Genomic DNA, 26775 nt, shown 5'->3' with positions numbered 1-26775 from the left:
TTGCAATTTTTATAGCTTAAGTTTATCTTATGATAGACTTCAATCTCAATTCCTCTTTCTCTGTCTCTGTCACATACATGTACACACACACACCCACACCCACCCCCACCCCCCCACACGAGTTAGGCTTGCCTTCTCTGAAACACATTTGACATGGCAATTCTAGCTCATTTGAAGCAATCACGCCCAATTCAGAAACCAACCCCTTTCTCTATGGCCACAGTAAAAGCACAAAGCTCAGTCACTTTGGCAGTATGGTGCCTAGAAGCTGTCCTAGCCCAGAGGGCTGTTTATAAGAGCTGGATTCCAACAGTTGCATTCTCTGTTTGGGGAGGAAAGAGAACAGAATACTTGGGTCCAGCTGCTTTCGGGAACAAGCCAACTGTGAAAAAAGAGAGTTTCACAGTTTGATCAGCAGCACTGAGGATGGCCAGCCACTCTGCCATGTATTTCAGGAGAGAGCTGACTGGAGCCTACGCCTCCTACACTGGGGCCTTGCAGAACCAAGATTGTTACTTGTGAAACAAACATAGGCCCTCCCCAAATGGGTCAAGTAGTGAACAACAGAAAATATTGAATGCCTCCTACATTTGTCTCAATATAGTCCCAACAGATGGCCTTGAATAATAGGTATTTTATAAAACAGATGTAAGGGAGATGTCACAAAGCATGACCTTAGTCTTCTTTCTGGATTTCCTGGGTAGCATGGATTAATTTAAGTGGGTGTGAAGCTGTGTTCATGTTCACAGAGGAGGACTAAGTATAAAGTAGGATGTTCCTGAGATTTTTTTCTCTCTTTCTTCTTTATTAGCTTAGAGCAGGCCAGATAGAACATAATAGATAATAAATAGGAATTTTATTTTCTGATAAGATAATGTTTAAATTTACTATGTATAGAGTGAACTGCTATCAAGCAGTAACGGAAAAGGGAAATTTCTGGCTTGTCTTATATTCCAATGACTTTCCAAAGAACTCTCTGGAAGGTCAACTCTGTTGAAGGGACTAAATCTTTAGAGGAAGTCTCACTTGTGGAGGCCTTATACCTGCTACTGGTAACCATGAGGTAGCACTTCTTGGAGACTTGGCTAAGTGCGGGTCAACAAGTCCCAAGAGGCAAGTTCCCTAACCATTCACATCAGCCCACATGTATCTTTCTGTCACCTGATGCTGATTTGGGACAGGTTTTGCTGTAGTACACAATGATTTTATATTTCTGTTTGGCTAAAAGTAACATTCCCAAAGTAACGGGAAATGGTGAGACCAACAGGCTACTTGCTGATGGCCCTGGTGCCAGTGTAGATGCTTTATGGTTCCTGCAGATGCTCTCCTCCAATCTCTCTGCTCAGTATTCCTAGGTTTCCCATTAGTGACAGAATCCTTTAGCCTGGCATTAAGACCCTGCTCAACTAGGAGTTAGTAACTCAGAGCTATTTCCACAAACAGAGGTTCTGATTGCTCAGGTTGTTGGTTCTTCTCCAGATAAACTTTATGCTCCTCCATTTTTGTACACTTGAAGTTGACTTTCTACCTACTGAAGGTACCCTAAGGGGAAAGCAGACAAAATCCTTGTAAAATTCACAGGACAGATGAAGAACTTTCAGCAGGGAGGACTCAGTAAAAATTGTATTTGAATTGGGCCTTGAAGGACGTAATTAAGTGAACTAAATAATACCCATGTATAAGTAAAGAAGCTAAAATACAAATTATACTTATTCAGAAATATCCTCTCTCCTTATGAAAGAATAAAAGGTATCTTTGCATAATTTAAAAAAACAATTATACCATAGAGGTCTGTAACCAGTCAGGTTATAGAAATTTTATATGCACCCTTTTTTATTAAATAACATTTCTTGTAGCATGGAAAATATCTAGATAATCCATATACTAAGCCAAATATCTCTATCACTTTACTGTCTACTCAAAATTTATCACTATAGGGACGTCAACAAATTTGTGAATTCTGGTCCTTTTAGTGGGATTGAACCTACTAACTGTCAGGTTGACATTATTTTCTTTTCTGAGTTTGCTTGTTTACCAAGGTACTTGGAGATTTAACAGAGGTTAGAAACAGAGACTGTGACAAAAGGTACCTACAGACCTGCTTAAGACCGATGGCTAAACCTTCTGTTAGAAATAAAAAATTCCCACTGATTATAGTACCACAAAGAATCAAGAAGTTCAACTATGGAGTTCCTAAACATGAGCTCCCTGTTCTATAACTAGCTGAGAGTTCAATTTCCCAATTAAGGCCCCTTCTTGGCTTGACCTGTATTAGCAAGACTTTTTCATTTTCTCCTCTAGCAATGGAATTTGTTTGTTTTGAGTCTCCCTCAATAGATAGTTTTATTTTGAGTGTTTCTAATTGTAGAGGAAGAGCACACTCTGGGTGTTAACACCAAGGCTTTGTGGCCAAACTGCCTGGGTTTAAACTCTAGCAGGACTATTTAATAGCTATGCAACTTTGGTTCATGCAGTTACACTTGTTGAAGTTTTGCCATCCATAAAATGGGGATGATGAACACAGAGCCTAAACTACTATAAGGACTAAATAAGAATCTATGTATTTATGCATACATAGCCTTTCATATATATAGTAGAGTTGAATATCTGACATATAATATGTAATACACAAGAGAGCTTTTCTAGTCATACCTGACATATAGCGAGTGGTTTGTATTATTATATTATTACTAGATATAGTTTGTATATTAAGGCTCAAAGACCTTGCAATAGGAAAATGGAAATAGGAAATCAAAAATAGGAAGTTGTATTTTTGTCTATCTATCTATTCCTAGATAATTCCCAGGTTTTAAAAACATTTTTCCCATGTTTAGATTCCATTTAATTTTAAGCTTCTGCTCTACAAAAAGATCCATGCAAACTTTTATTGGTGGTTCATCCTGAGGATAAAATGTATGCGTTGGCTGTGTGCTATGTGCGATTCTCCACGTGGTAAACTAAAAACACTCTGGACCAGAGAAGCTATCATGAGAAGCCCTGAGAAGCTTCAGTTCACCTTCTTCCTCTTATGAATGACGTATCTAATTACAAATTGCCTCTGAGATCTGAAATATTTGAATGGATAGTCTGATTGAAAAAATTAACTAAAAAAGGGGGAGGAGGGAGGGTCAAAACCAGCTGTATTTTGTGCTAAAGATGAGAAGGCAGAATGCTTAGCGTTCTACAGCCTCAGTGTTTCCTCCACTCTCCGTCCTGCCTGTGTCACCCTTCTGACCAGGCCACTTTTCAGGCTTGTGTAAGAGGCACAAATCTCAGAGGTCATGAGGATCTCTTCCTCCTATCACAACTGAGATTCACAAGCCAAGATTCCTCATTCCAGTTGAGTTGACATCTTAAACTGGATTTTTATTTCACAATCATTAGCAAATCTCGGAGTTTCTTATGCTTAGATGCTAAAATAATTCCCAAGCTCTTCTGTAGATGATAGGAGACTTGTTGAAAACACATTAAAAAAAGTCATATCTGAAAACCTATGGTTAAATGATTTACCTTTCTGTGTAAGCAGACCTTTATCAAGTATTGCTTTAGGATTTTGTTTTATAACAACATGCAATACAGTACCAACTATTGCCTCTGACAAACCGTAAAGCACAGAATCTAGGATTCATTAAGCTAGTTATGTATTTCTTTAATTACAGTTGTTGGGATAAAATTAAAGTTAGGCTTATTAGTTCCTTTCCTGATCATACCCAAGTTACAATGATATGATTTAGTTTCTAAATAGTCAGACTTCCTATTTCTTGCCTCTTTCCACACAGACAAAATCCTGTGTTTGTTTACAATCCCGACTTTTTCTCCCTTATCAAATGGTGCCAAACAATCACTAGACAGAAAAAATACAAATGACATTGCTTTGAAACTCCAAAGCTTCCTTCCCTTTCTTAGAGAAGATCTCTGAACACTGGAAATATGCAACTTGCTACGAAGTATAGGGGAAATTTTGATATCATATTATTTTTTGAACTTTTTTTTCTATGAAGAAATCAGATTTTAAAAAATATCACATAAGCATGGTTGGAGGGGGCAGGATATAGACTTAGCAGATAGCCATCATCCCTTAAAAGAACAAAGAAGTGTTCTGGGCATGGAGTTGCATACCTTGTAATCCCAGCTACTCAGGAGGCAGAGACAGGAGGTCTCCAGTTCAAGGCTAGCTCAGATGTTGTTAGGGAGATCCTGTCTTAAAAACAAAATGCCAAGGAACCAAAGGGCTTGGGCTATAGTTCTGGTGGGAGAGTGCTTGTTTAACAAGCATCGGGCCTTGGGACCCATCAAAAAGGTTGAGTGAGTGAGAAGAGGTGTTTTGAATCCAATGCTGGGAGGATACAGACAGCCTCTTTCCCTTCTGCCATCCTATGGTTTAAAGAGAAATCAATTTTCCCAGGTAGGAACTTGCTGGCCTCTCTTTGTGGTCCCCATTAGGGGACCGGGTGTAAGATGATGATCAGAAGAACTGCAAACACATAGTTTACATGGCTTCTGTGCAGTCCACTCCTTGCTCCTTCCTGCCTTATCACGATGTGGCAGACACGGTTGGAATTGTCCAGGAGGTTCATTTTCCTTCCTGCCACGCAATGCATTCACACCTCTCATTTCAGTGAGGAAGCCTAGAGCCTCCCAAGGCTTGAGTGTGAGTCAGCCCTGCCAGCCTGCAGGAAGCCAGATGCCATTTATGCCAACCTGCTATCCCCCAATGCCCAACTTACCATTTTTCCTATCAGCCTTGCCTTCCTAGATTCTTTTTCATCTTGTATTAGCACCATGGATAATTTTTATTACAAAACACAAACAAAATTCAAAACTAAACCAAACAACCCCCTCCACCCCCCCACATAATTGCTCTTTCCTGAAGGGAAGGTATGTACTAGAAGATGGTTTTCTAGGTGAAGGGAGGATTGATTCTCCATCATCACACTCAATGTACAGATCCTTTTACCAGGAACGCATGTGTCTACGTTGACTGCTGAGGTCAAGGGCACAGTCAAAGTGTGTGGCTGTAACAGTCGCTGGCTCTCACTAGTTAGTGTCACAAGCCAAGGTGGTATGGGAACATGCATTAAACCCACAGAGTTAAACTCTCCTAATTCTTTACATCCAGCTCGTGAACCCAGTGGTACACTTCTTTTCTCCTTCCAGGATGTATGGCTCTTATGCCAGGATTCTGGGCAGATTGTCCAGTGGGGGCTAAGTGAGTTTGGTAGCACCTATGATCAATGTCAAATTAATAAGCATTATTGGGACCTCAGATTTTATACTTAGAAGGAAGGGAGGAGACTTTTCTACTTTCTTTTTTTTTGGGGGAGTCCAATCGTGGGCCTGAACTCTGGGCCTGGGCACTGTCCCTCAGCTCTTCAGCTCAAGGCTAGCGCTCTACCACTTGAGCCACAGCGCCACTTCCGGCTTTTTTCTTTTTGCTTATGTGGTGCTGAGGAATTGAACCCAGGGCCTCAGGCGTGCAAGGCAAGCGCTCTACCACTGAGCCACCTTCCCAGCCCGAGGAGATTTTTCTAAGAGATGATTTCTTCCTCCAACACAGATCATAAGGTCTGAATGAACCGAAGCAAACTAGACTCAACCGTCGAACACCGACAGGTGCCTTCGCATTTTTATGGGGTCACTCATCAACCACTGGATAAGTAACGCTGTACTAAAAGGAATTTAAGCCTGTCAGGTTAATTACACAATATTAGGTACGAAAACAAACAGTGCAACACAAAACATAGCTACATCATTATTTGCAGTAAATGTTAACTCTAAATAAGTGCAACCTGTCTGTAAATGCTTGCTATAAAACTAATTAAAAAAATAAAATTTGATGGATAAACATGAAAAAAAAATTCTCTCACTGAGAATTTTTTTTTTAAATATCAGCACTCATTTAGAGTTCGGGATTTGTGAAAGAAAGCTTTAAAAGGAGCAAACCTGATTGGCTGTGGCTGTTGCTGCGAAGGGGACACTTGTTGCAGGAGTTGTTGCTGCAGAGACAGTGGCGGACGTAGCGCTGTGCATCATGGGTACTTTCAGGAGGGGAACCATGGGAGCAATGAACAGGAGGGTGTAGCATTATGGTAATAGAAGTGGTATTTGGCATGGTGAATATCAGAGCAGCAAGCCATCATGGGTTAAACCAGCAGATGGCATGCAATCACAATGCAAAGCAAGGAAGCATGGGAGAGAAATAAAAAAGGGAAAATAGCTTATTACAAGTACAATTAAAGGAAGTTTTAAAACATAATCAGTGATTCCCAGAAAGGCCAAAGCAGATTACTTTGGTTGATGGATTTATTAACAATTTCTTTCTAACAATAGAACCATTCCCAATTCAGCATATAGTAAATATAATAATGGTTGTTTCTAAAAAAAAAATCTCACGGGCAATATCCAATCAAGTGAGAATAGATGACAATTAAGTATAGAATAATCATAAATTCTAAGACATCAAAGGCCCGATATGTAAGTTTAATTTGGGATAAGATGTTCTTTGGAACATCTTGGTTAACTCTGGTCAAATCGAACATTTTCCTTTTCAATTTGGGATCTTTTATGTAAACAGGAATCTCTGGGGATTGTGTTTTATTTTGATCAATAAACAGCAAAGCAAAAACTACGGCCTTGATGTAAATTCTAACACAGTCACTCTGAAATAGTCAGACAAATTCTGTCAATATTTGCTTTTCTGGACTCTAGCTAGAATCAATCCATATGTCCTAAAGACAGACTGAAGAACTATTATACTGAGGACTGTTTAACATCAAAAAGAATGAGCAGGTACAAAGATAATCACAAATGAGCTAACACTTATAAAAGCTAAGAAAGGTAGGTCTGACATTTAGTTTCAAAATACATCCATGTATGTATATGTATGTATATATTTATTTATTTTAAAGAAATACTTCTGGGAAACTCTGATAACTCTAAGACAAGCAAGAGGAGATAAAGGCACACCACTATGAAACTTTAAAACATTGATGAAATTAGCCTGCCTCCTGTCTGTTTTCCTTATGCTATACCAGATAAACTATAAAGAGAAACAAAACACAAATCATTAAAAATCAGACTTGAACTGTGGCTTTATGTCTTGGTAACGATTGTTCTAGCACAAAAGAGCACATTAAAACCATCATTTTCTTAATTATACATCTTAAAAAAAACCTGTTAACTCTAAAGCCAAATAAGCCTTCAGATTTACTACTTCTTCTTCCTCAAACATTTTTTTTTACCATCTCTGAAATAAATGTCAAACAAGTGAAAGTATTATATAAAAGACATCATATAAAAATACAAATAAAAAAAGTTTGAAACCTACCAATACTGGTAGCGGGTGTCATGCACAAAACTGACCCTGACGTCATGCAATGGTGGGTGGAAAAAGTGGATAAAGGGAAAGAAACAGGTTAGCGGTTTAGAGTTAACATTCAAAAGTGAGATTGAAGCGCAACCAGAAATAAGTAGGGTTAGTTAACACAGTTTGTAAAGGGCTGTTCACATTGTCAGTACAGACACAGATACAGCTGACTTGTTGTAAGCCAATCATCTCCCAAGCTCACACTTACAACTACTTTTTCACACTTGCTAGTCATATATACATCAACATGAGTCTAACAAGAATGACATGTGATAATGTTGTAGCCTCCTTCCTCTATGACTTCAAAGTATTTTACAGATATGATCAAATTAATCCTCCAAGGTAGGAAGTGGGAATTTTACAGATGAAAAATCTGAGGCATAGAAACTCCTGGCAAAGTCATGACTAGTGTGAATCAAGGGTAAGACTAGAAATCGAACTCCATTCCCAAATCCTGGCCGGGTTTTAGGAGCACTACATTTATACTGGACTTGCTGCATTCAAGTTGTTGGCTTGATGGATTGATGATAAAATATTTTGTGTCAACATCAGTATGAAAAGAACTGCAATCAAGATTTCATATCTTCCAAATCAAAGTTGTGTAGAACTAGGACTGAAGGAGAACCCAAAGAGGTTTCATTTTTGTCAAGGTCACATCAAGGTGACCCTGGAAGAAGGATTTTGGCAAGTCTAAAGTCTAAGGGGGTAATGGACAGAAGCGGGGGGTTGTTCTTTCCTTCCTAAGGAAGAGCTGCTTTACCTCGGGTGGTCTTATTAATGGGCATGAATCACAAAACTTGGGCCATGATAGGCAGGCATGTTTGGGATGGCTGTTTAGAACTGCATAGAAAACTTTGAGGAATTATATGCTCAGGGTTCTTCTGTTCCTTGGGATGAAAACCAGGCAATGTGAATTTGATTAACTGGAGACTGAATGTTACACAGGTGACACAGAGGTTATTTTTTATGAAGAATCTGAGCTGTAGACACCATTACTCTCTTCGCTAAGCTCACCATGCCAAACCCAGCTAACATCTGCATCAGAAAAAGGGATTCCTACAGGGTTCTTCAATGTGCCTGTATAGATAACTTTCTCTCTCTCTCAATCTCTCTCTCTCTCTCTCCCACACACACACTCACTCACTCAAAAAATCCTTTCCATGACACCATTTTTCCCTCCAGTCAATTGCTCTAATCTTTCCAACTGAGCTTCTAGAAAGTGATCTACACCCACTTTTTCACTTCCCTGGTCCCCATTTATTCTTCAGTCCTATCCAATTTGGTTTTACTCTACCTAAACTATCTCCTCTCCTCTCTGCGCAAACTAAGAATGTCTATCATCAGTGGACTCCGAATGGTTGAGCAGGAGAAAGTCTTATACCAGCACCTACTTGTTCTGGAGTCTCAGGATCGCATTCTATCTGGCCACTCCCTCCTCTCTCCATGACAAACCATTCTTCCCTCACAGGCTTAATCTCTCTCTCTCTCTCTCTCACACACACACACACACACATACACACACACACACACACACACTTACTTCCCCATACACTCTCAGCCCTCCCACACTTTTTTTTTTCTCTTTCTGCCAATGTCCTCTTTCTGTATTCCCTCAAATCTCTATCTCTGTCTTCGGGAGCTTTCCTCAGTTCTTGGTCTTTTTGTTCCCATCTACTTTGATATGTCAATCCTGGGTACTCTTCCACCTATGTATTTAAAGAGCGTCAATGACCTCATGACGTCCACACTGTGTTCTGCTCAGATTTCCTCTCTGAGCGCCAGATCGTCAATGAACTCATGACATCCACACTGTGTTCTGCTCAGATTTCTTCTCTGAGCGCCAGATCCAATCACAACATTGCTCTTGTCCTTGTTACTTGGCTCTCACACTTGTCTCCAACTGAACAGGTGTCAACCTAAGTGTTTTCAAGTCTCTTTCTCTACCTCAGAGATCATCTGCATCCCTTTATCCCTGTGGAACTGTAGCCTGAAGAGAATGTCACACCTGTGCCACTTCCCCTAGTGATACTCCCCTTCCCCGCAGCCAACTCACCAACAAGTCAAAGCAATCGTGCCTCTGAAATGCAGTTTGCCTCTGTTCGCTGATCACCTCTGCCACTTTTCCCGGTCCTAACCTCCATTATCTCTAATCTCAGCTATGCATCACCCTCCAGCTTTTGCAGGCCTGGCTACTGCTCTTCTGGGGAACAATTAATGGCCACTACTGCTTTTGAGATGAAGCTACTTGGGGTCCAGGCTCTGCCTCTCTCCCAGGCTGTCCTGGAACCAGGATCTGCATAGCTTAGCCTTATCATTGCACATTCCACTTTGTTCCATGCGAGCCTCCTACAAGCTCTCTGCTCTCTGCAGAAGAATCCTTACTCCCTGTCGCTTCTCAGGCCTCGAGGTACATGCCATGTCTTCAGGAATCTTCTCCACTATTCCTTTACCTACTCCTCAGGCCCCTATGTCACCCCCTTTCCCCCTTGGATTCTCTGACAGTGTCTGTGGACAAGCCTCCCTCCCGGGGAAGGCATTCCTGAGATGTATGGGGAAGTGAGGGTCAGAGGGATGCTAAGGATGGAGAGCTGCTTCCCAGTCAACTTGCTAGTAGAGCTATCAGCCGCATCTCTCAGGCTTCAGTCTTGGATCTGCTCAACCAAATGAACTCAACAAGACTCTCCTGTGGCCGCCCAAGAGGGGTGTGCACATTGGAAATACGCTGCCTTTGCCACCAGGTTGGCTCTCTTACCCAATGGGCTTGCTTTTCTTTTCAGGGCTCAGCCTTTTCACCTAACTGCTCCTCTCCGCTCTTCCCAAGACCCTGTGAGTACCTGGCACTATGGTACCATATGGTGGGCAACACTCTTTTCTGTAAGCACACCCCTCCCTTCTCTGCCTGAGAGGCTCTTCCCCCACCCCCAACCAACGATAAAAGCTCACTTCTCTTTCAAAGTCAGTAAATGTCTCCAGCTTCAGAAAGTCTTCTTCCTCCATATGCTTTGTATCACCACCCACCGTGTGTGCGGAAGGCAGAACGTATCACCTCCTTCTCCAAGAGCTATGCTCAGTCCCTTGGTTCATTCTGCGTGCTGTGCCTTATATTTGGTTTTAACCTAGGTCTGAGCTCCTTTGCATTCTCACCACCAGCTCTCAAACCCAGAACATTTCATGTGTCCAGGAAATGTTTGCTGTATGGAATGCAATGAATAACGTGCGTGTATGTGTGCGTGTGTGTGTGTGCGTGTGCATGTGTGTGTGTGTGTGTGTGTAATGTGTGTTGGTACCGGGGCTTGAACTTAGCCTTGCATTCTTGCTTTAGCTTTTCTGTTCAGAGCTGGTCCTCTACCACTTAAGCCACACCTCACCTACAGCTTTTTGCTAGTTAACTGGAAATAAGAATCTCTCAGATATGTCTGCCCAGGCTGGCTTTGAATCTCAGTCTTCCTATTTCAGCTTCTTCAGTTGTTAGGATTACAGTGCCTGGATAGTTGATTATTTTATGTGGACAGTTTCTACCCAACATGGACACAAGTTACATGGAAACCTTAAGGATCATTTATGGTTTCTCAACATGGGCAGTGATTAGGTAGCACGTTTTCTCTCTTGTGTGGTTTATCTTGTGCTCCATATAATGTTCTGATGACTCAAGGAAGGGTTCTGGTGGTCACCTTTTTTTTCTGACCAGCTGAAGCCTATCACTAGGGTGTTAATTTTATAAACAAACATTCTCAGATATTTTCTTCTTCCACTGCACAAAGTAGTTAGTTTGTAATCATGGTCAACCAGGATTATCCGGATAATTGTTATACCACTTTGTAAAGTAAACACAGCCTCAATTTTTCCATCTGCAAAAGGCAAATAATTGTTTGCCACTAATAGAACAGTAGCATCTTGAATAAAAATAGATAATAGATCTATAAGATCACTTCCAGGAACTCAGAATAAACCTGTCAGAGAAGTGCCAAGAATCATGATGGTGCTATTTTGGTAACTATGTGTGGTTTTGTCACTTTCTTAACATAGCAAAGAAAAAGTATAACTACTTCGTTAAAATAATCCCTATCAAAAGGAGGAAAAAAAATCCCACCCACTGAAAATGTGCTAGGACATCAACCAGGGTGATAATTATCTTAGTATGGTTTTTGGAGAAGAATTTCATATTTTTGTGTGATATTTTATGTTAATATCTTTACAGCCGGGAGGTAGAATTCCTGAAAATGCAAAGCCACATTGTGTGAATGGGAGAATTTTAGTAGCACATTAAAAGATATATTATGAATATCTTTTCCATAAAGGGTAACCTCTAGGAAACAAAAAAATGTTTTTACTTCATATTTATTTGTCCGCTTAATAATAAGGGGACTGCTATCTGCTCCGTTATACAAATTACTCTTCTGAACATCACCACTTAATTTGCAGAGGTTAAAAAACCTGGATTAACGATGAACATGTGTCATCATGATCACTTTTAAAATGAGGTACAAAATGTGGTTCATAAGGAAACCCTAAAATAAAAACTTTTGCCCTACTATACACACTGAAATTTCTGCTGTGGATTAAAGGTGGGAGAAAAGCATATGCTATTTTTAATAAAGTTTGCTCTCTTTCATCATTTGAGAGAAACATGGATATTTCTTAGAAGCAGAAAGAACACTCCAAAACAGGAGATCCACATCTCTTTTCACTATGATCTTAATATTATGCAACAAATGGAGTCTTCTAATTCACGGCATTATGTGGGCTGGGTCCCACCCTTTGGCTCCTAAGTCCTTTGGATGAGGGTTGCTGACACATCTGAGCTGTTCCTACAGAATCCACCAGAGGGCGGAAGTACACAACCACCGCACCCAATACCTGAAAGGCAATCAGTTATTGTGGTAGGGGTGTCATTCTCTCTTCTTTTGGAAACATTTAAGTGGTGTGCAGGTGAAATATCTCAAAAGGTGAATTCTTTCAATAACTCCTTTAATCTGTTATTATTGGATTAGAGTATGGCATATGTAATTAAGGGCTTGGAAGTCTAGCAAAGGCTTAGCTCCAGGGTCTCAGATATTCCCAAGATGGTAATGGCTTTATTTCCCATTCTTCAGGAACACAGTCATCTTTTATGTTTTTTCTCTGAGTCATTTTTTCCCTTTTAAAATGTCTACTGGCCACAAGGCCTATGAGACATTTATAGAAACCGTACAGGACTTTGTGGGTAAACTAATTTTCCAGTAATTGTTATATGATGGTATTATTTCAATTCGGTTACAATTATTGATACTGCTATGTTATTTGAGTGGTCATTAACTAAGCTGTCATAGTGTTAGAGTCAAGTGCTGATAGATGCTGAATTAAGAGATTTCTCTGCAGGTCTACGAATTAAAGATAGGTACAGAAATCAATTAAGAGAAATAAATCCTAAAACTTATTTTGCTCTTATATTTTTGTTATAAGTACAATTGTTTATATGTTATTAGATTTTTTTAAAGTATAGACATTGTAGTAAAGGATATTACAAAGTATTTTTCTACCTCTGATTAAAAAACAACTTCTAATATGCTTTGGAATTCAAGAAAATGAGTGACAAAAGAGGAAAGTCCAATCCTACAAACAAGGATCAGTTAAATTCTTTTTAGTGAACTTGTTACTGATGCATATTCATCTTCCATTTACTATCATGGAATGAAGGACTTCTGTTTTGAACCCCTAAACTCAACAAATGGGAGATGAAATCATACCCTGCTTCTAACTTCAGACTTAAGATGAAAATCACGGGCTGTTTGAGCTGTCTGTGTAATGTGTATGTTTGGAGTGTCTGTGTCTGTAGCAGGGAAATTAAATAAAAGCTTGGGTAGCGTTGGCACACAATGTGTTTTGTTTTTTTTTAACCTTATGTATCTTATCTATTATGCTATTTTTTTTTAAAGATTTACTTTAGGCTGTTTTTATTTTTTTGGAGAGCCCTTTGGAATCTTGTATTTGGATGCTAGGGGGCTGCTGGGTGTGTCTATTGGACAAGGTCTAGGGGACTGAGGTTCTACAATTTTTTCTTGTTACCTTGGAAAGCCACTTTTCATAGGGGGGCCTCAGTTTTCTCATCTGTAAAACAGTCAACCGGATGAAGAGATCACGGAGACCACTTTAAACTCTGAGATTTTATGATAAACATGATTGACATCTTAGTGGAATGGTAAAATAATGCACAGTAGCACCTCATATCCTTAGATATTGGCTCGCAAATGGAGGATAAGGACTCATATCTCTCTATAAAATTTGTGAACTTGGTGAATGTTGAGAAGCATGGAGAGAGCGAGAAAGAGAGAGAGCATGGATATAAAAAATATGAGTAGAGGATTGCTTTACTTTGAATAGCCTCATTATTTTTTAGCGCACTGAATAGAAAGAGAAAAAAAAGTGGTTAGTATTTACTAGAATTGCTATTTTTAGGTCATTCAGTGTTAAGGGAAAATTTCAATGGTCACACATAAAAGGTCTTATTGACAGAAACAATTTAACAAGGGCTTAAGAAAGCAGAAGCCCCTACGTGTTCTCTGTTGCTCCTGGTTAAATCTATCACTCAGTTCGATCAGATATTTGGCTTTAGAATCCTAACAACTTTCAGCTATCAAGGCAGGGTCAAAATCTTTAGATATATCTAGACAATGATAACGTTGAGGCGGTATTGCACCATTAGATGCAAAACTAGAGGCCGCCAAACAGCTTAAAGAGATGAGAAGAAAGCACATGACCAGAAGGACAGAAGGACGCAGACGTGGACGGTCAGGGCACATACCTGTGGGGATGAACGCGGCGTGCTGCTGCAGCTGGGCGCTTGTCAGAGCCTGCTGGTAGTGTAAGACACTGGGATTAAATACCGTGCTGGCACCGTTGCTTTTTTCAAGTGCTTGTCTCTTTGGTAAAGGATGAAGAGCACCAGGAGGAAAGGCCTAGAAAGGAAGAAGTCAATAAGACATGTCTAACTTAAAGCAAACACATCTTCCGTGTCTACACAGATCATCAAGGACAATATTCTTTCTTTCTTTACGTTTTAAATGATAGCTAAGGAGATGCTTATGCCATGCACCTTAATTTAAACAGCGGCAATGTCGAATGAGTGAGAATTTGTTATTGAGAGCAAAAGCATGATTTCTGTAACCCAAAAAACGGTAGCATCTCAACTAAGGAAAAGAAAAAAAAAAACTATCAAGCAACAACAACGAAAACAAAAATGGCTTCAGCTTTTTAAATGGGTTCAGCTATTCTAATGGGAAGGGGTGGGGGAAGAAAAAAAGCACTGTGTTATTATTAATACCTATTCTTTACTTTTACTCAATGACGATTTCTTGACTGTTAAGGTTAATAAGGATTATAATGAGCCTTTTTCTGAGCCAAGGAATTTAAGTTTGCTTCACTCTTTTGGAAAAGGTATTAAAATTTGTTAGGGTCAATTTTATTTCACAGATTACATGTGCAAACGAAATGGCTAAACACCTTATTGAAATTTTTCCATTTTAAATTAATAATCATGATTGGCTGCAACCAGTATCTTACAAGTAAAAACAAATCTCAGATGGTTCTCTGAAAAGCTACATGCAAAGCGAAAGGTGAAAGGTCAAAGTACCAGGTCTACAGTTGCTTCGAGAGGTCGCTTCATTGCTTTGGCAGTCGACTGAGTCTTTTAATAACAGGCAGCGAGCACATGATGGCAGTGGGCCAATGGGATTCAAGCGAATTAACATACAGGTAAACAGCAAGCAGAGGTGCATCATGGGAACGGCATTGCATTGTGGATAGGTGAGAAGGAAAAAAATATTCTGAATGCAATATACAACGTACAAAACACTAGGCATGCACAACAACAAAAATGTTCTCTAAAGAAATGAATATTACACCTTTAAATTAGTATTGAAGCAAAAATGCATCTACTATACCTTAGTTAAAAGCATATAAGAGAGTAAAATATAGATGTTTGAAATTCAGGAAAGTTAATTAAAACAGCAGCTTGCATACACACCATAAGCATTTTTTATATTGCTTCAGAAAAAAAATGCAAAACTTTCAAGGGCCATCAGCTTGAAGAACGTCTGATAAGTTAGCTTTCAAGTATATATTAAAAAAAAAATCCAAAGGCACCAGGCACAATCCAAGTTGAAAATTTTCACGAAGATAATTTTCACTTCAGCTCTCTAGCCTAACAAAATGAAACAGCAAACTGAGACAAATGAAAATTCAGGCAAAAAAAATATTCAAACTCAAGATTATTTAGGCAAAACGGTTTGGGTTTGGATGCAGATTTCTTTTTTGTCTGAATCATATAGATAATTGCCTCAATTCTTTGTTTCACTCTGCTAGTTGTGGGTCTTTATAAGAGTATGTGGACTAGTGTGCCAAACATTACAAGTTTTGAATTTCAATAGTGAGTTTCCAAAATTTCTCACTTGTATTCTATTTTATCTCTGCTTATGACTAACTTATCATCCATTCTGTTGTTGACTACAGTTGAAATTATAATTTATTTCATTTCAAACAACTTACCGGTTATACTAAGAAAATACCCTCTGAAAAGGTATTTAGGTGTCCTCGAGTATTAAAATAATTTCTATTTAGTAATCCTATTTGTACTTTTGGCTACAATTAGCAGTCAAACCAATTAAGGAAAGTGGAATTCTTGGCTAGACCATGTACAATAGCAAACAGCTAAAATAGCAAACAATAGCTTAAAGATTAGAAATAAATGATGTCTTATAAGCATATTTTTAGTTTCACTTAAACAATTGAAAGAATAGTAGAGATGGATTAATTTAGACCATAATGAAAAATTTTCCTCTTCCTGGTTGTCACTAAAAAAATGGAAAAAATTCTATGATGGAATTCTATGAAAGTAAAGAAATTCAAAGAACAGCTTCAATGCAAATAAGAAAAATGAAATATCCCGTTTCTATTTTTAGCACAATAAGTAAATCCATAAGGGTTTCATAATAATGAAGAACTTACATTCTAAAGTTCTGAGGTGGAGCTATGGCTTTGGAATAAAATAGAGTGGAACCAAATGATTAAAATGGGAATAATTGAAATTTTATTTGGTAAACAAAAGGTCATTTATCATCTTTTGATGAGTCAGGGAAAGATGTACAATAGGAGGTAGGTTAAGTGCTGTGGTGTGGTGAAAAGAGTGACTAGAGATAAAGTAAGAAGGCTGGAGGTGGAGACAAGATTTGGCTAAATGGCCAAGAAAATTTGGGAAAGCTGTTTTGATAAAGGACATGAAATAATATAAAAGCAGTGTTGTAAAATTTCGAACATTAAAAATAAAATCAATCCAAGGAGTGCAATAACAAGCCCGCGTTTCTCTGTTCTTTAAACAAAAATCATGTTTAGCATTTTATAAGTTCCACGATACCTCTGTGTGTGTGTACACATGTGCACTGGTGCCCCTGAGCACACAGTGATACCGAGGCTTCAAATCAAGGCCTTGAACTCTAGCTTGGCTTTTGTGGCTAGTATTCTACCACTCAAGACACACTTCTACATCCAGATTTTTGTTGGTTAGAGTCTCTGGGATTTGTCAGTCATGATTGGCTCCTGAACCATGATTCTCAGATCTCAGCTTCTGGAATAGCTAGAATTAGAGAACCACCACTGGCTAGCCATTTTTGTTTGAAATCTTTCATCTGTGTAGCTTCACACAATTGAGTCATGCTGGGCTTGTTTGATTTATTTTTGAGCTTAAACTAATCTGTATTGACTAAAGAAAGCTATACAGCAGCCTACCCTCCTAGCATACACTCAGAACATTAGCTGGATGCTGAAGTTCAAAATCATTTGGCCTTAATTGTCAAGACTCAATTTTCTCCTTCATTTTCCCCAATCCTCAGGGTTTACAGAAAATGAATCTACTATTGAGTCAGTCTTTTCTGGCATGCTAACCAGAAAAGTCTCCGAAGGCTGATATTTATGATCAAAGTTTTGATTCAACAAAGCATCATTTAATGAAGTCTATCTCCGGATAGAATAAGAAATGTTTAATATTTCTCTTTAGGATAACCATATGAAAAGTTAACATTATCCACATTTTCCCTTTTCTTCTTAGCTTATTGAAAACGCATTTTCCTATAATTTAGGATAAGCTAAGAGTGAAAAGGAACTAAGAACTTCACACTGAGTATGAGCATGAAGTGTCTCTCTTCTCTGTTGAATACTTTGTTTCCTTTATTACATGCAAATATCTTCTTTCCAAGTAAACGGGTTTTGTTGGGACCAGACATTAGGCTTCCTTTCTTGTCAGCCTCACTGACATTTATAATCCTGTGTCCGCCTTGGGCCCCTAGCCTTGGGTACAGAACTGAATGTACATGGAAGTCCTAGACAGGCAGCCAGGCTTTTCTTCTTCTAGGTCAAGGAACACACCCTACCTCAGGTGAAGACGAACAAACCAAGGGGTCATAGCCCTGTTACAAGCAAAGATCAACTCTGAGGGGGCAGGAAACCCTGACAAAATAATCAAAACTACCACCATAAGGAAGGTAAAAGGATGTGGATGAGCTGGATAGAATCCCAAGTTCCCACACATATTTTCTTGAACAATTGATGCTTATCTTGCTGATGGCAGCCTGCCTATTTCCTTTTATAAACTAGTGTTCTTCTTGTTTTGCCCCATTTTGGCTTATGTGAACAAAGACCACGTGCCAGAAGACGAAACACCCTTTGTGCTCAAACTACCAAAGCGCAGCTGTGTCTTGCTTAACATGTCTGGGGAGAGCAATGCTTGTGTTTGAAGACGTATTAGTAAACGAATAAGCTCAAAAGGAAATAAATGTGCCTTTTCTTCAAGAAAAAGCTTTAAATGCTTTTTTTTTTAAGGTTTGATTCATCAAAATAAGGGGGAAATCCCCAGATAGCAATAACAATGCCACTAGGGAACACTGGGTGAAGATGGGGGAGGCAGGTAAATGACTTATTACTACCTGGCGTTGCCATCATCACTCCCATTTGTCCTAAAGAAGAAAATCAAACCATCGTTTCCTGCAATGTACTGAGTCATCTTGCTCCTAGGGTACGTATACTTATAATTTTATCCAACTGATTTCAGCTAAGCCTCTGAGTTCATCCTAAAGAGACATGTCAGATTCAGTCATTTTCATGTCATTGTCAAGAAGATGCTGGCTTTTGTTCTGAAATGATGTTCTTTGGGGTTGTCTCTGAAGACGTGGCAAAAACCTGTGACTTCGCAGCACTCCAAATTTGGGCATGGTGTAACCATCTTAAGAAACTATGGCAACTAACTCTCCTGGCACCTACAGCATATGTGTGAACGTGTAGGAGGGCCTGTGTCCGAGCAGAGCTCTGATGTCTTGTTGTGAGGCTGAAGGATGATCTATTTGTATGAGTGGACATGTTTCTTCTTAGCCCCAGCAGCCTGGGTCACCTATCATTGGTGTCTACCAATGAAGCGATGGAAACCTAATTGCTTATAGACATTCCCTTGTAGGATGCAAGAAGACTAAATCAGGGCCCTCGGGTCACTGTATTTGTTCAAATGGTATTTGGATTATGGGGACTCATGTGTTCATAGTCTCAGAGCCTCGTCTCCTTCCCTCACAGTGGGAGATGACCACTGAGACCCAAACTAAGTCATGCACACATAGCTGCTATCACTCTGACCACAGGGACGGCCACTGATATGGCAAGAAGACAATGATTTTCCTCCTAATTAGGGTATACTGTTCTCTCTCTTGTCAAAGAGATACAAGAATGTGTCCTAAAGCTGTCTACAGCTATAGGAAAAACTGGCCTTGGAGAATAGAGCTGACATCCTAAGAGAGAGAGGCAAGACAAAGAGAATACCGGCTGGATTTTAAGTTCCTAGACTCGTTTCCTCTCTCCTCTCCTCATGATACAGCGAAATCTGATTCTGTCTTTTAAGCTACTTCAGTTGAGTGTCTGTCTTTTTTTTTTGCTGGTTGTGGGGCCTAATCTCTGGGCCTGGATGCTTTCCTTCAGCTCTTCAGCTCAAGGCTAGTGCTCTACCACTTGAGCTACAGCGCCACTTCCGACCTTTTCTGCTTATGTGGTGCTGAGGAATCCAACCCAGGGCCTTATGCATGCAAGGCAAGCACTCTACCACTGAGCCACCTTCCCAGCTCGAGTGTCTGTCTTATCTTGGCAATATGCTGAGGACCAAGTTGTGATTTGTAACACAGTCCCATACTATGGAAAAATATGGCCTTAGTGTCCAATCATCAGCACATCAATTAGGGAAAGCTGAAGCTGGCCTGAAAAGATGATTGCCAAGAAAAAAGTCTTACTTCCTCAGGAAAAGATTGTCACTGAGTGGATAGAGGATGGACTCACACAGTGAACACATGTATAAAGGATGCTTAATTATGTCCAGAGAATTCCTGCTCATCTACGGAGAGTGATCATCTTCCTATTCCTGATCAGAATACATTTTGGAAGTCTCTCTTATGAGAACTCAAAAAGGGAGACTTTCTTTTATTTTTTTCTTCTCTGATACTCTTGTGTGAGTGTATATTGTCCACATAGACAGTAACAGAACACTGAAGAGCCAAGATCTCTAAGCTTAAAACAATAACAAAATGGGGATAGGCAAAGGGTTCGATTCTTAAACTATTGGGAGATGAGCTCAGATTGGAAAGCTCAGTATAACACACCAGGTCACATTGGGCAGTCTGTGCTGTTCTCTCTGCAGCCCTATCTCTTGTAGTTGTGTGTGTGTGTGTGTGTGTGTGTGTGTGTGTGTGTGATGAGCTTGTGAATATGATAGCTTCCCTTCCACTTGAGACAGTGGTCTGCATCTGAAGTGGGGTCATTAATGAGAACAATGTGTTCACAAACGGTACTTTTCATTTCTAAGGCTCTATCTTTCTCTGTTCCCAGGGAGGAGTGGCTGCTGAGACTTCGGGTTCCTTCTCGGGCCTACTCTGTACTTCCATCCTATTACCTGGGGCATCGCATGTCACCTAGCCAACCCTGAGTCCTCATTGACTTATTTAACCTATCCAGTGGGTGCTGATCCATGGTGAACCCCTCTAAATGCCTTCAATGAAGGGGTGAGGGAATCAACGCGAGACCCTTTCCAAACCTTTTCCTTCATTCTAAAGTCTTGCCGACATGGAGACGGAGAGTTTGGACACATGAGCCTCTCTGACATGTACAAAACTATTTGAATTCTGATCTCACAGATCTAGCTAGAGAAGACCCTCGAAGCCTTAGAGTCCAAGGAGCCAGTCTCCTTGGTGACTCCCTAGTGGCATCAGGGCCTGTGACCCTAACGGAGTTGCTGCCAGCCTCAGAGGGACAGTAAGCAGTAAGGAAAGTGGAGGAGGGGAGGCTGGCTTCCAGGTCTATTTTTTTTTTTTTAAAGCACCTCCCCAGTCCACTTCTATTTTTAATCTGCTGCATGCATTGCCTTTCCATGTACGATATCACAGGAGGGAGGAGTTGGATCAGCCCTGCTGTGGTGGTATACAGAAGGAGAGGAGGTAGAGACACTAGAAGGTGCCAGATTTTCCTGACTCCCTCACTTGCTAGGCAGCATTTTGAGGGTGGGGGGTGGGGGAAGAGGAGGGCGAGACAGCTCCACCTGTTACAAGGCTTCCCACAGAAGGAAGGGGGTGCTAACGGTCAGGATGTCCATGACTCGCACAGGTCGAATTTTGTGTGTGCAATTGCTTACAGACGATTAAAAACTCTTGTTAAAGAAAAAAGACAGTAAAAAAAGTTTGATCAAAAGGGAGTAAAACTTTTTTAAAAGAAAAAAAACCCCATATATATATATATATAAAAATAATTTTTTTTTTAAATCCAGATTTCAGAGCCTTCCTCTGCGGGGAGACAGGGCCAAGCACCCGCGGGGCAGGCCGCGGTGCGGGGCTGCAGGACCGCATAGGGATTTACTTATTGTGCCTCAGAAGGGAGGGAAGGAAGAGAACAACTAAAAAGGGGGCAACAACAACAAAACTTAGGCAGCGGAGTGCGGGGTGGGGGGGGGCGTAGAGCAGCCTCGTCTCCCAGCTGAGCCGGGAGCACCTAAGTCGCACCCCGAAGCAGCCATCCCCTCCCCACCCCGGCCCGGGGCGCGTGGGGGTGCGGGGTGCGGGCGATCGGGGTCCACCCCGCGCGCACTTACCATGACGGTGGCCGCGGCCGCGGCTGCCTGGGCGGCCACCGCGGCTTGGTTGGCTTGGTGCTGCGCAGCTTTGATTTTGGCCTGCAAGTGTGCAGGAGGGTGAAAATATTTGCATTTCTCCCTCATGCAACGCCCCTTTATGTAATCCATACAAACGGTTACGGTGTTGTCGTTCGTGTCAATCATGGTGCTGTCGGCGGGGTGTGCAAAGCGGCAGTCCGTCTCTCCCCGGGCACAGTTGCCTCGCTGGAACTCCCTGCATACCTGGGACAAGGAGGAGAAGCCACGGTGGTGATGCGTGCGGGGTAGGGCCAGGAGAAGAGAGAGAGACAGAGAGATAGAAAGACAGAGAGACACAGAGACACACAGAGACAGAGACAGAGACAGAGAGACAGAGACAGAGACAGAGACACAGAGACAGAGAGAGACAGAGACAGAGACACAGAGACAGAGAGAGATAGAGACAAAGAGAGACAGGAGACAGAGAAACAGAGAGAGAAAGAGAGGAGGGTGCAGGGGGCCTGGGTCAGGCCTGGTCCCCCTCCCCCTGCCGGTCACCGTGACCACCTGCACAGGGGTAGGGAGGAACGGACATGGGCCCACAGCTCCCAGGCAGGTGGGCTTTGGTGCTCTCCTGGATAGCATAGTCATTACCCACAAGCCAAGACACGAGGTGCTAAGTCTAAGCTGACCTTCCTCTCTTTTTCTAAAAAAGTTAAGAAAGTAACGGGGGCCATGTGCAGTTTTAGCCAAAATTAAGAATGACAACAGAAATCAACAGTCTCTATCGTCTGTGGTTCCATATGTCTGGATTTATATATCCTTAGGTAACTTACCAGGATTGGGGCTGGAGATCCATCTACTTTGTCTATTTATCTATCTATCTAGCTATCTATCTATCTACTACCTATCCATCCATCCATCCATCTACCTAATAGGTCTATCCATAGATAGATGACGTATCACATTATATATCATCTATATATCATATAGCTATATATACATATATGAATATCTTCTATCTTTGGGCAGAAATCATCTGTCTATACATCTAGCTGTCTATACAACATGTATATATTATCTCTATATACATATATATCTATATCTGTGGACAGATCACTTTTCCCATTATCTATCATCATAGATAGTTTGATAGCGCTGTCACAGAGCTTTTTTCCAACATGTTTCAGGAATGATATGCTTGCTCATCTGTCAGGACCATGATTGGTGATTGGGCCTGTGAACCTGACCAATTCTGGTTCTTGGAACATCTCCCCTGTCTTCAAAGAAAACTTATACCTGCAATCACCAACACAGTAACTAGACACCAAAAGGTTCACTTTAAAGTCACTTCATTAATATTTTTGATAGCTCCAAAGAAAGATAAGTTTTTTGTCAGTTGCAAGGCTTGAACTCTGAGCGTAGGTGCTGTCTCTGAGTTTTCTATTCAAAATTAGTGCTCTACTTACTATTATTTTTAATGGAGAAAAGTACAGAAGCAGAAAAAGGGTCAAAACTAGACAGAGAGAAATAGGAAATAGGTAAAATGTTGATTTTTAAGTTCTTTATAATTCTGCAATCTCAGGTAAATTAAATTATCCTTTGTGAATGATGGTTTGGCCAAAGTTTTACTATAGAAAGAATAAATGTTTATAATCTGAAGTTTTCTTAATAATGCTTCAACTATAAATAACCTGAAATAAAGACATGTTGTATGTGGCTTACGTAATTCTTGCCTGCTTACAAATATCATCCGCAGGGTGATTGGTTAATAGGATTGTAAGTGAATTCCTTTTCGTCTTCAATTTTCCAGCACACAGGTGGATCACCAGTGACGTTAAATGAAAGGTCAAACGAGGTTTGAGTCTTGTGAAAGTCAAACATACTTAGGAACACAGTGTTTCCCTCACTGACCAATGGCTAAGGGAAGTTGAAAGGTAAACCGATGGTTTAAAAGTTGTGAGTTGGGTTGTGAAAGGTTGCAAAGCTGTGAATTATTTCATCCTACTTTGGAAATTAGCTAACGTTCCATCTTGAGTTTATAAACTGTATGAAGTGGAATTTACTCAGCTCTTTGCACAGATTCAGAATAAGCCTTTCTCTGCAAAGGTAATCACTCCTGCCTAGGACAACAGAAAAAAGTGTAGTCAGTTTCTGACTGCAGTTGACTTCATTCCTGGATTGAAATGGACCAAAAACTGTTCTGTTACAGTCCATGTGAATTCACTTTTACATGTGCCTTTGTCTACTGTGGGAAGGACGAATTGTCCCAACTCTTCTGATCTAATCTGTTTTCTGAAACAGCCCCATCCTGAGTGCTAAAGATCAGTAGGCCCCAGCAGGTGGAGCCCAAAACATGTGCAGTCCCCTAGCAAGCCGATCTGCCAATATTCACAGGGACAGGCTTTGTGTCTCTGAAACGGTAGAATTTACATTCTCTTCACTCAAGGATATAGAGGTTCTAGATTGAAGCTGAGTTATAAAAGAAAACACATATCTTTTAAACTATTTACAGTTCTATTCTGAATTCTAAAACATTCACAGGTTGTTAGGTAGCAAACATTTTGTAGCCCTCCAGGTTTTCTGGGTTAATATTTAAACAAATGTACACTGAAAGAATATTCTCCAATGACCCAATGTTCTCAGTATACAAGGTTACCTAGTTACTCTAATCAGTAAGGGAATGAAAGGATAGCTTTGAAAAACCTATCAGAATCTTTACACAACCTTATAAAATGCTCTGCTGGACTATCAGAGTGATAACCAGAGTAGGGTTAATAGACCAAGTCTCTAGCTTTGTTTCAGGAGAAATTTTACTCAATGAAGTACAGAAAGGTTGTCGTGATTTACAACTTCAGAATTTGTATTTTATAAATATGTCAACTTGTTACATTGAGTTTTATAGAACACTTGATTTTAAGTGAAATTAGACATCTCTATCAATAGCTAACTTTACCTATCCCCCCCCCCCCCTTCTCCCTCTAGCACCCACTTCCTTCAATTCTCAGTAAAACCTTCAAGCCAGGTGTTCTTGAACATTCAATAACAACCACACATGGTCTTAAAGCACTGACACAGGACCAGACCAACTGGATTGTCTCTGAGTATCTCCCATTGCCCTAATTGCTGGGTACCTGACTACTTCTAGAACTTTCCAAGATTCAGAAAAGGTTATTGCTGGACATAACAGGAGAGTATAATTTGCATTGATCTCTGTAATTTGCATTGAGATGGATTCAATAGTCTCTTGGTTGACACTATTTTGCCCTTAAACATATACTCTATGCAGATGATTTTTGTTTGTGTTAAAGTTATTCTTTTTCCCACATAATTCCCTTTGTCCTTGGCATTAATTTCAGACCACAGAATTATGAATGCATGGGTTCTGGATGTGTGTGTATGAGTGTGTGTGTGTGTGTGTGTGTGTGTGTGTGCGGTCTTTTTTGCAGAACTCAATGATCTCACAAGCATTCATTGACCCAGATGTTTTCTTCTACCACAAATGCATCTCAAAGCACAAACACAGTTCAAGTACCTCCAGTTTGTCAGTCCTGAGAAGTTTCTGAGTTGCAGTTGAGCCCGGGACAGTGACGGGTGGACTTCCGGGAACGATGACAGGTGTGGTGGGCAGAATTTCTGTTGGGACCAACCCAACTCCAGGGGTGACAGGTGCTAAGTAAGGAGCAAAGCTAATAGCCGTATTTGTCCCTATGGCGGGACCTACAGGAAAAGTGGGCTGTTAAAGGAAGACAACACAGGAAACAGATTCAATAGAACAACACTTACAAAATATTACCAGCAAGTATTATAACAAAATATTACCAGCAAGTATTATAATTTGAGCAAAAAAATGAAAGCTGTTAGCAAGTGTCATTTGAGCAAAATTTATTTATCACATATGATACTCTGTGTGAGCAGCAGAATCCAGAATCCAGGATGGCATTGTAAAAATTCATTAAAAATTACTTCCTTTCGGTTTTACTTAAGAAAACTGAAAAACACAGAGTCTCTCTTTCCCAAACAACACAAAAATATAGGAGAATATCAGAGACACCAACTTAGAAGGGACCAGTTAAATTTATGTTGTCAGGAAAGAAAATAATTTCCACTCTAAGTACTCATCCTTCCAAACAATTGAATGTTTTCACAGAAGATCTTTGGGATCCAGAGTTTTATTTCTCCTACAGATCTCTCAAAGGGAGAAAAAGAAACAAAATCCTTGTTTTCCAGGTAAGCACGTTTACCCAGTTTAAAAAAAAGTGGAGCTCTTGTGGGATTTCACTGAGTTCAGACTTACCAGTATATTTCATCTTCCATTTGGAATATTTCCAAAATTCAGGTGCAGCTTTAGACCAGTATACTACAGTTTGCTGTAGCTCAACCATGCCTTAATTCAAACTTCCCTTCTTGAAAGGTTGGGTGAAAGAGCTTGAAATCCTGCACAATATCTCCATTGACTATTAAAAATGGGCTTGCCTTCCTAGGTCACAAAATCAACAAAGCAGTGACAAGAGCAGATAGTGCTTACTAAACACAGTCTCAGGACTGGGGCTATGGCTCAAGTGGTGGAACTTGCCTACTTGTCTGAGCTTTAATCCCCCAGTACCACAAAAGGAGAAGAAGAGTTGAACAGTAATCCCTTTGTACAACTACTTTAAAGATAATAAGGCATTATTAAAAAGATAAAAGGTCAGAGAGTAATTAGTAATCACAGCTACCTTGGAGGTTCATGGTTCAAGGCCAGCCTAAGCAAAAAAAGAAAAAAGAAAAAGAAAAAAAGCCAGATGAGGCACACTTGGAATTATCAAGTCTAGTTCCAGGCAAAAGTGTGAGATACTATCTGAAAAATAAATAAACCACCATTTGGCTCAAATCTCAAATGGTAGAGGTCTGAATTCAAACTGAATACTGACAAAAAAATAAAATTCCCTGAACAAAAAACCAAAACCAAAACCCCAAATATATTCTTTTATCACTATATACTTTGTCTTGGGATAAGAAGAAATATTCTAGTAGGTCAATAGCATAATCATTTTTAAAGCTCCACTTACAAATATGTAACTTGTTTGTCTTTCAGAAATTATGAACCTAATTTCTTATTTCAACTTTTTCAAGAGTCACGATTTTAAAAACAATTATGATCCTAAAGACTTTTGTCAGGAGATATTTTACAGTGAATTGGGCCTAAATCCTCCTGTTTGTTCGGTTGGCTTTTATTTATGAACCTTTTAAACTGTTTATTTTTAGGATGAGTTTTCAAATATTTGTGATC

The 26775-nt window shown here is 40.1% G+C and overlaps 1 protein-coding gene across 8 annotated transcripts in view; it reads right to left on the bottom strand.

The window, feature by feature from the left end:
* Mbnl2 (muscleblind like splicing regulator 2) overlaps positions 1-26775 on the bottom strand; it is a 150315-nt gene that overhangs the window by 17558 nt on the left and 105982 nt on the right. For 2 of the 8 annotated variants that reach the window (XM_042682667.1, XM_042682666.1), the window contains 5 exons: positions 25039-25239; positions 21504-21767; positions 14976-15029; positions 14148-14301; positions 7328-7363 (listed from right to left, as the gene is read on the bottom strand). In XM_042682667.1, the coding sequence (XP_042538601.1) occupies positions 7328-7363; positions 14148-14301; positions 14976-15029; positions 21504-21767; positions 25039-25239 (709 nt within the window). Of the gene's footprint in view, positions 1-5943; positions 6039-7327; positions 7364-14147; positions 14302-14975; positions 15030-21503; positions 21768-25038; positions 25240-26775 lie in introns of all 8 variants that reach the window. The other 6 variants (XM_042682668.1, XM_042682672.1, XM_042682669.1 and 3 more) reach the window with 6 other exon arrangements.

This window comes from Dipodomys spectabilis, unplaced genomic scaffold, assembly GCF_019054845.1.
Source record: "Dipodomys spectabilis isolate Male_0828 unplaced genomic scaffold, ASM1905484v1 ptg000075l, whole genome shotgun sequence".
NCBI lineage: Eukaryota > Metazoa > Chordata > Mammalia > Rodentia > Heteromyidae > Dipodomys > Dipodomys spectabilis.
This window is presented reverse-complemented; position numbering and strand designations above follow the sequence as displayed.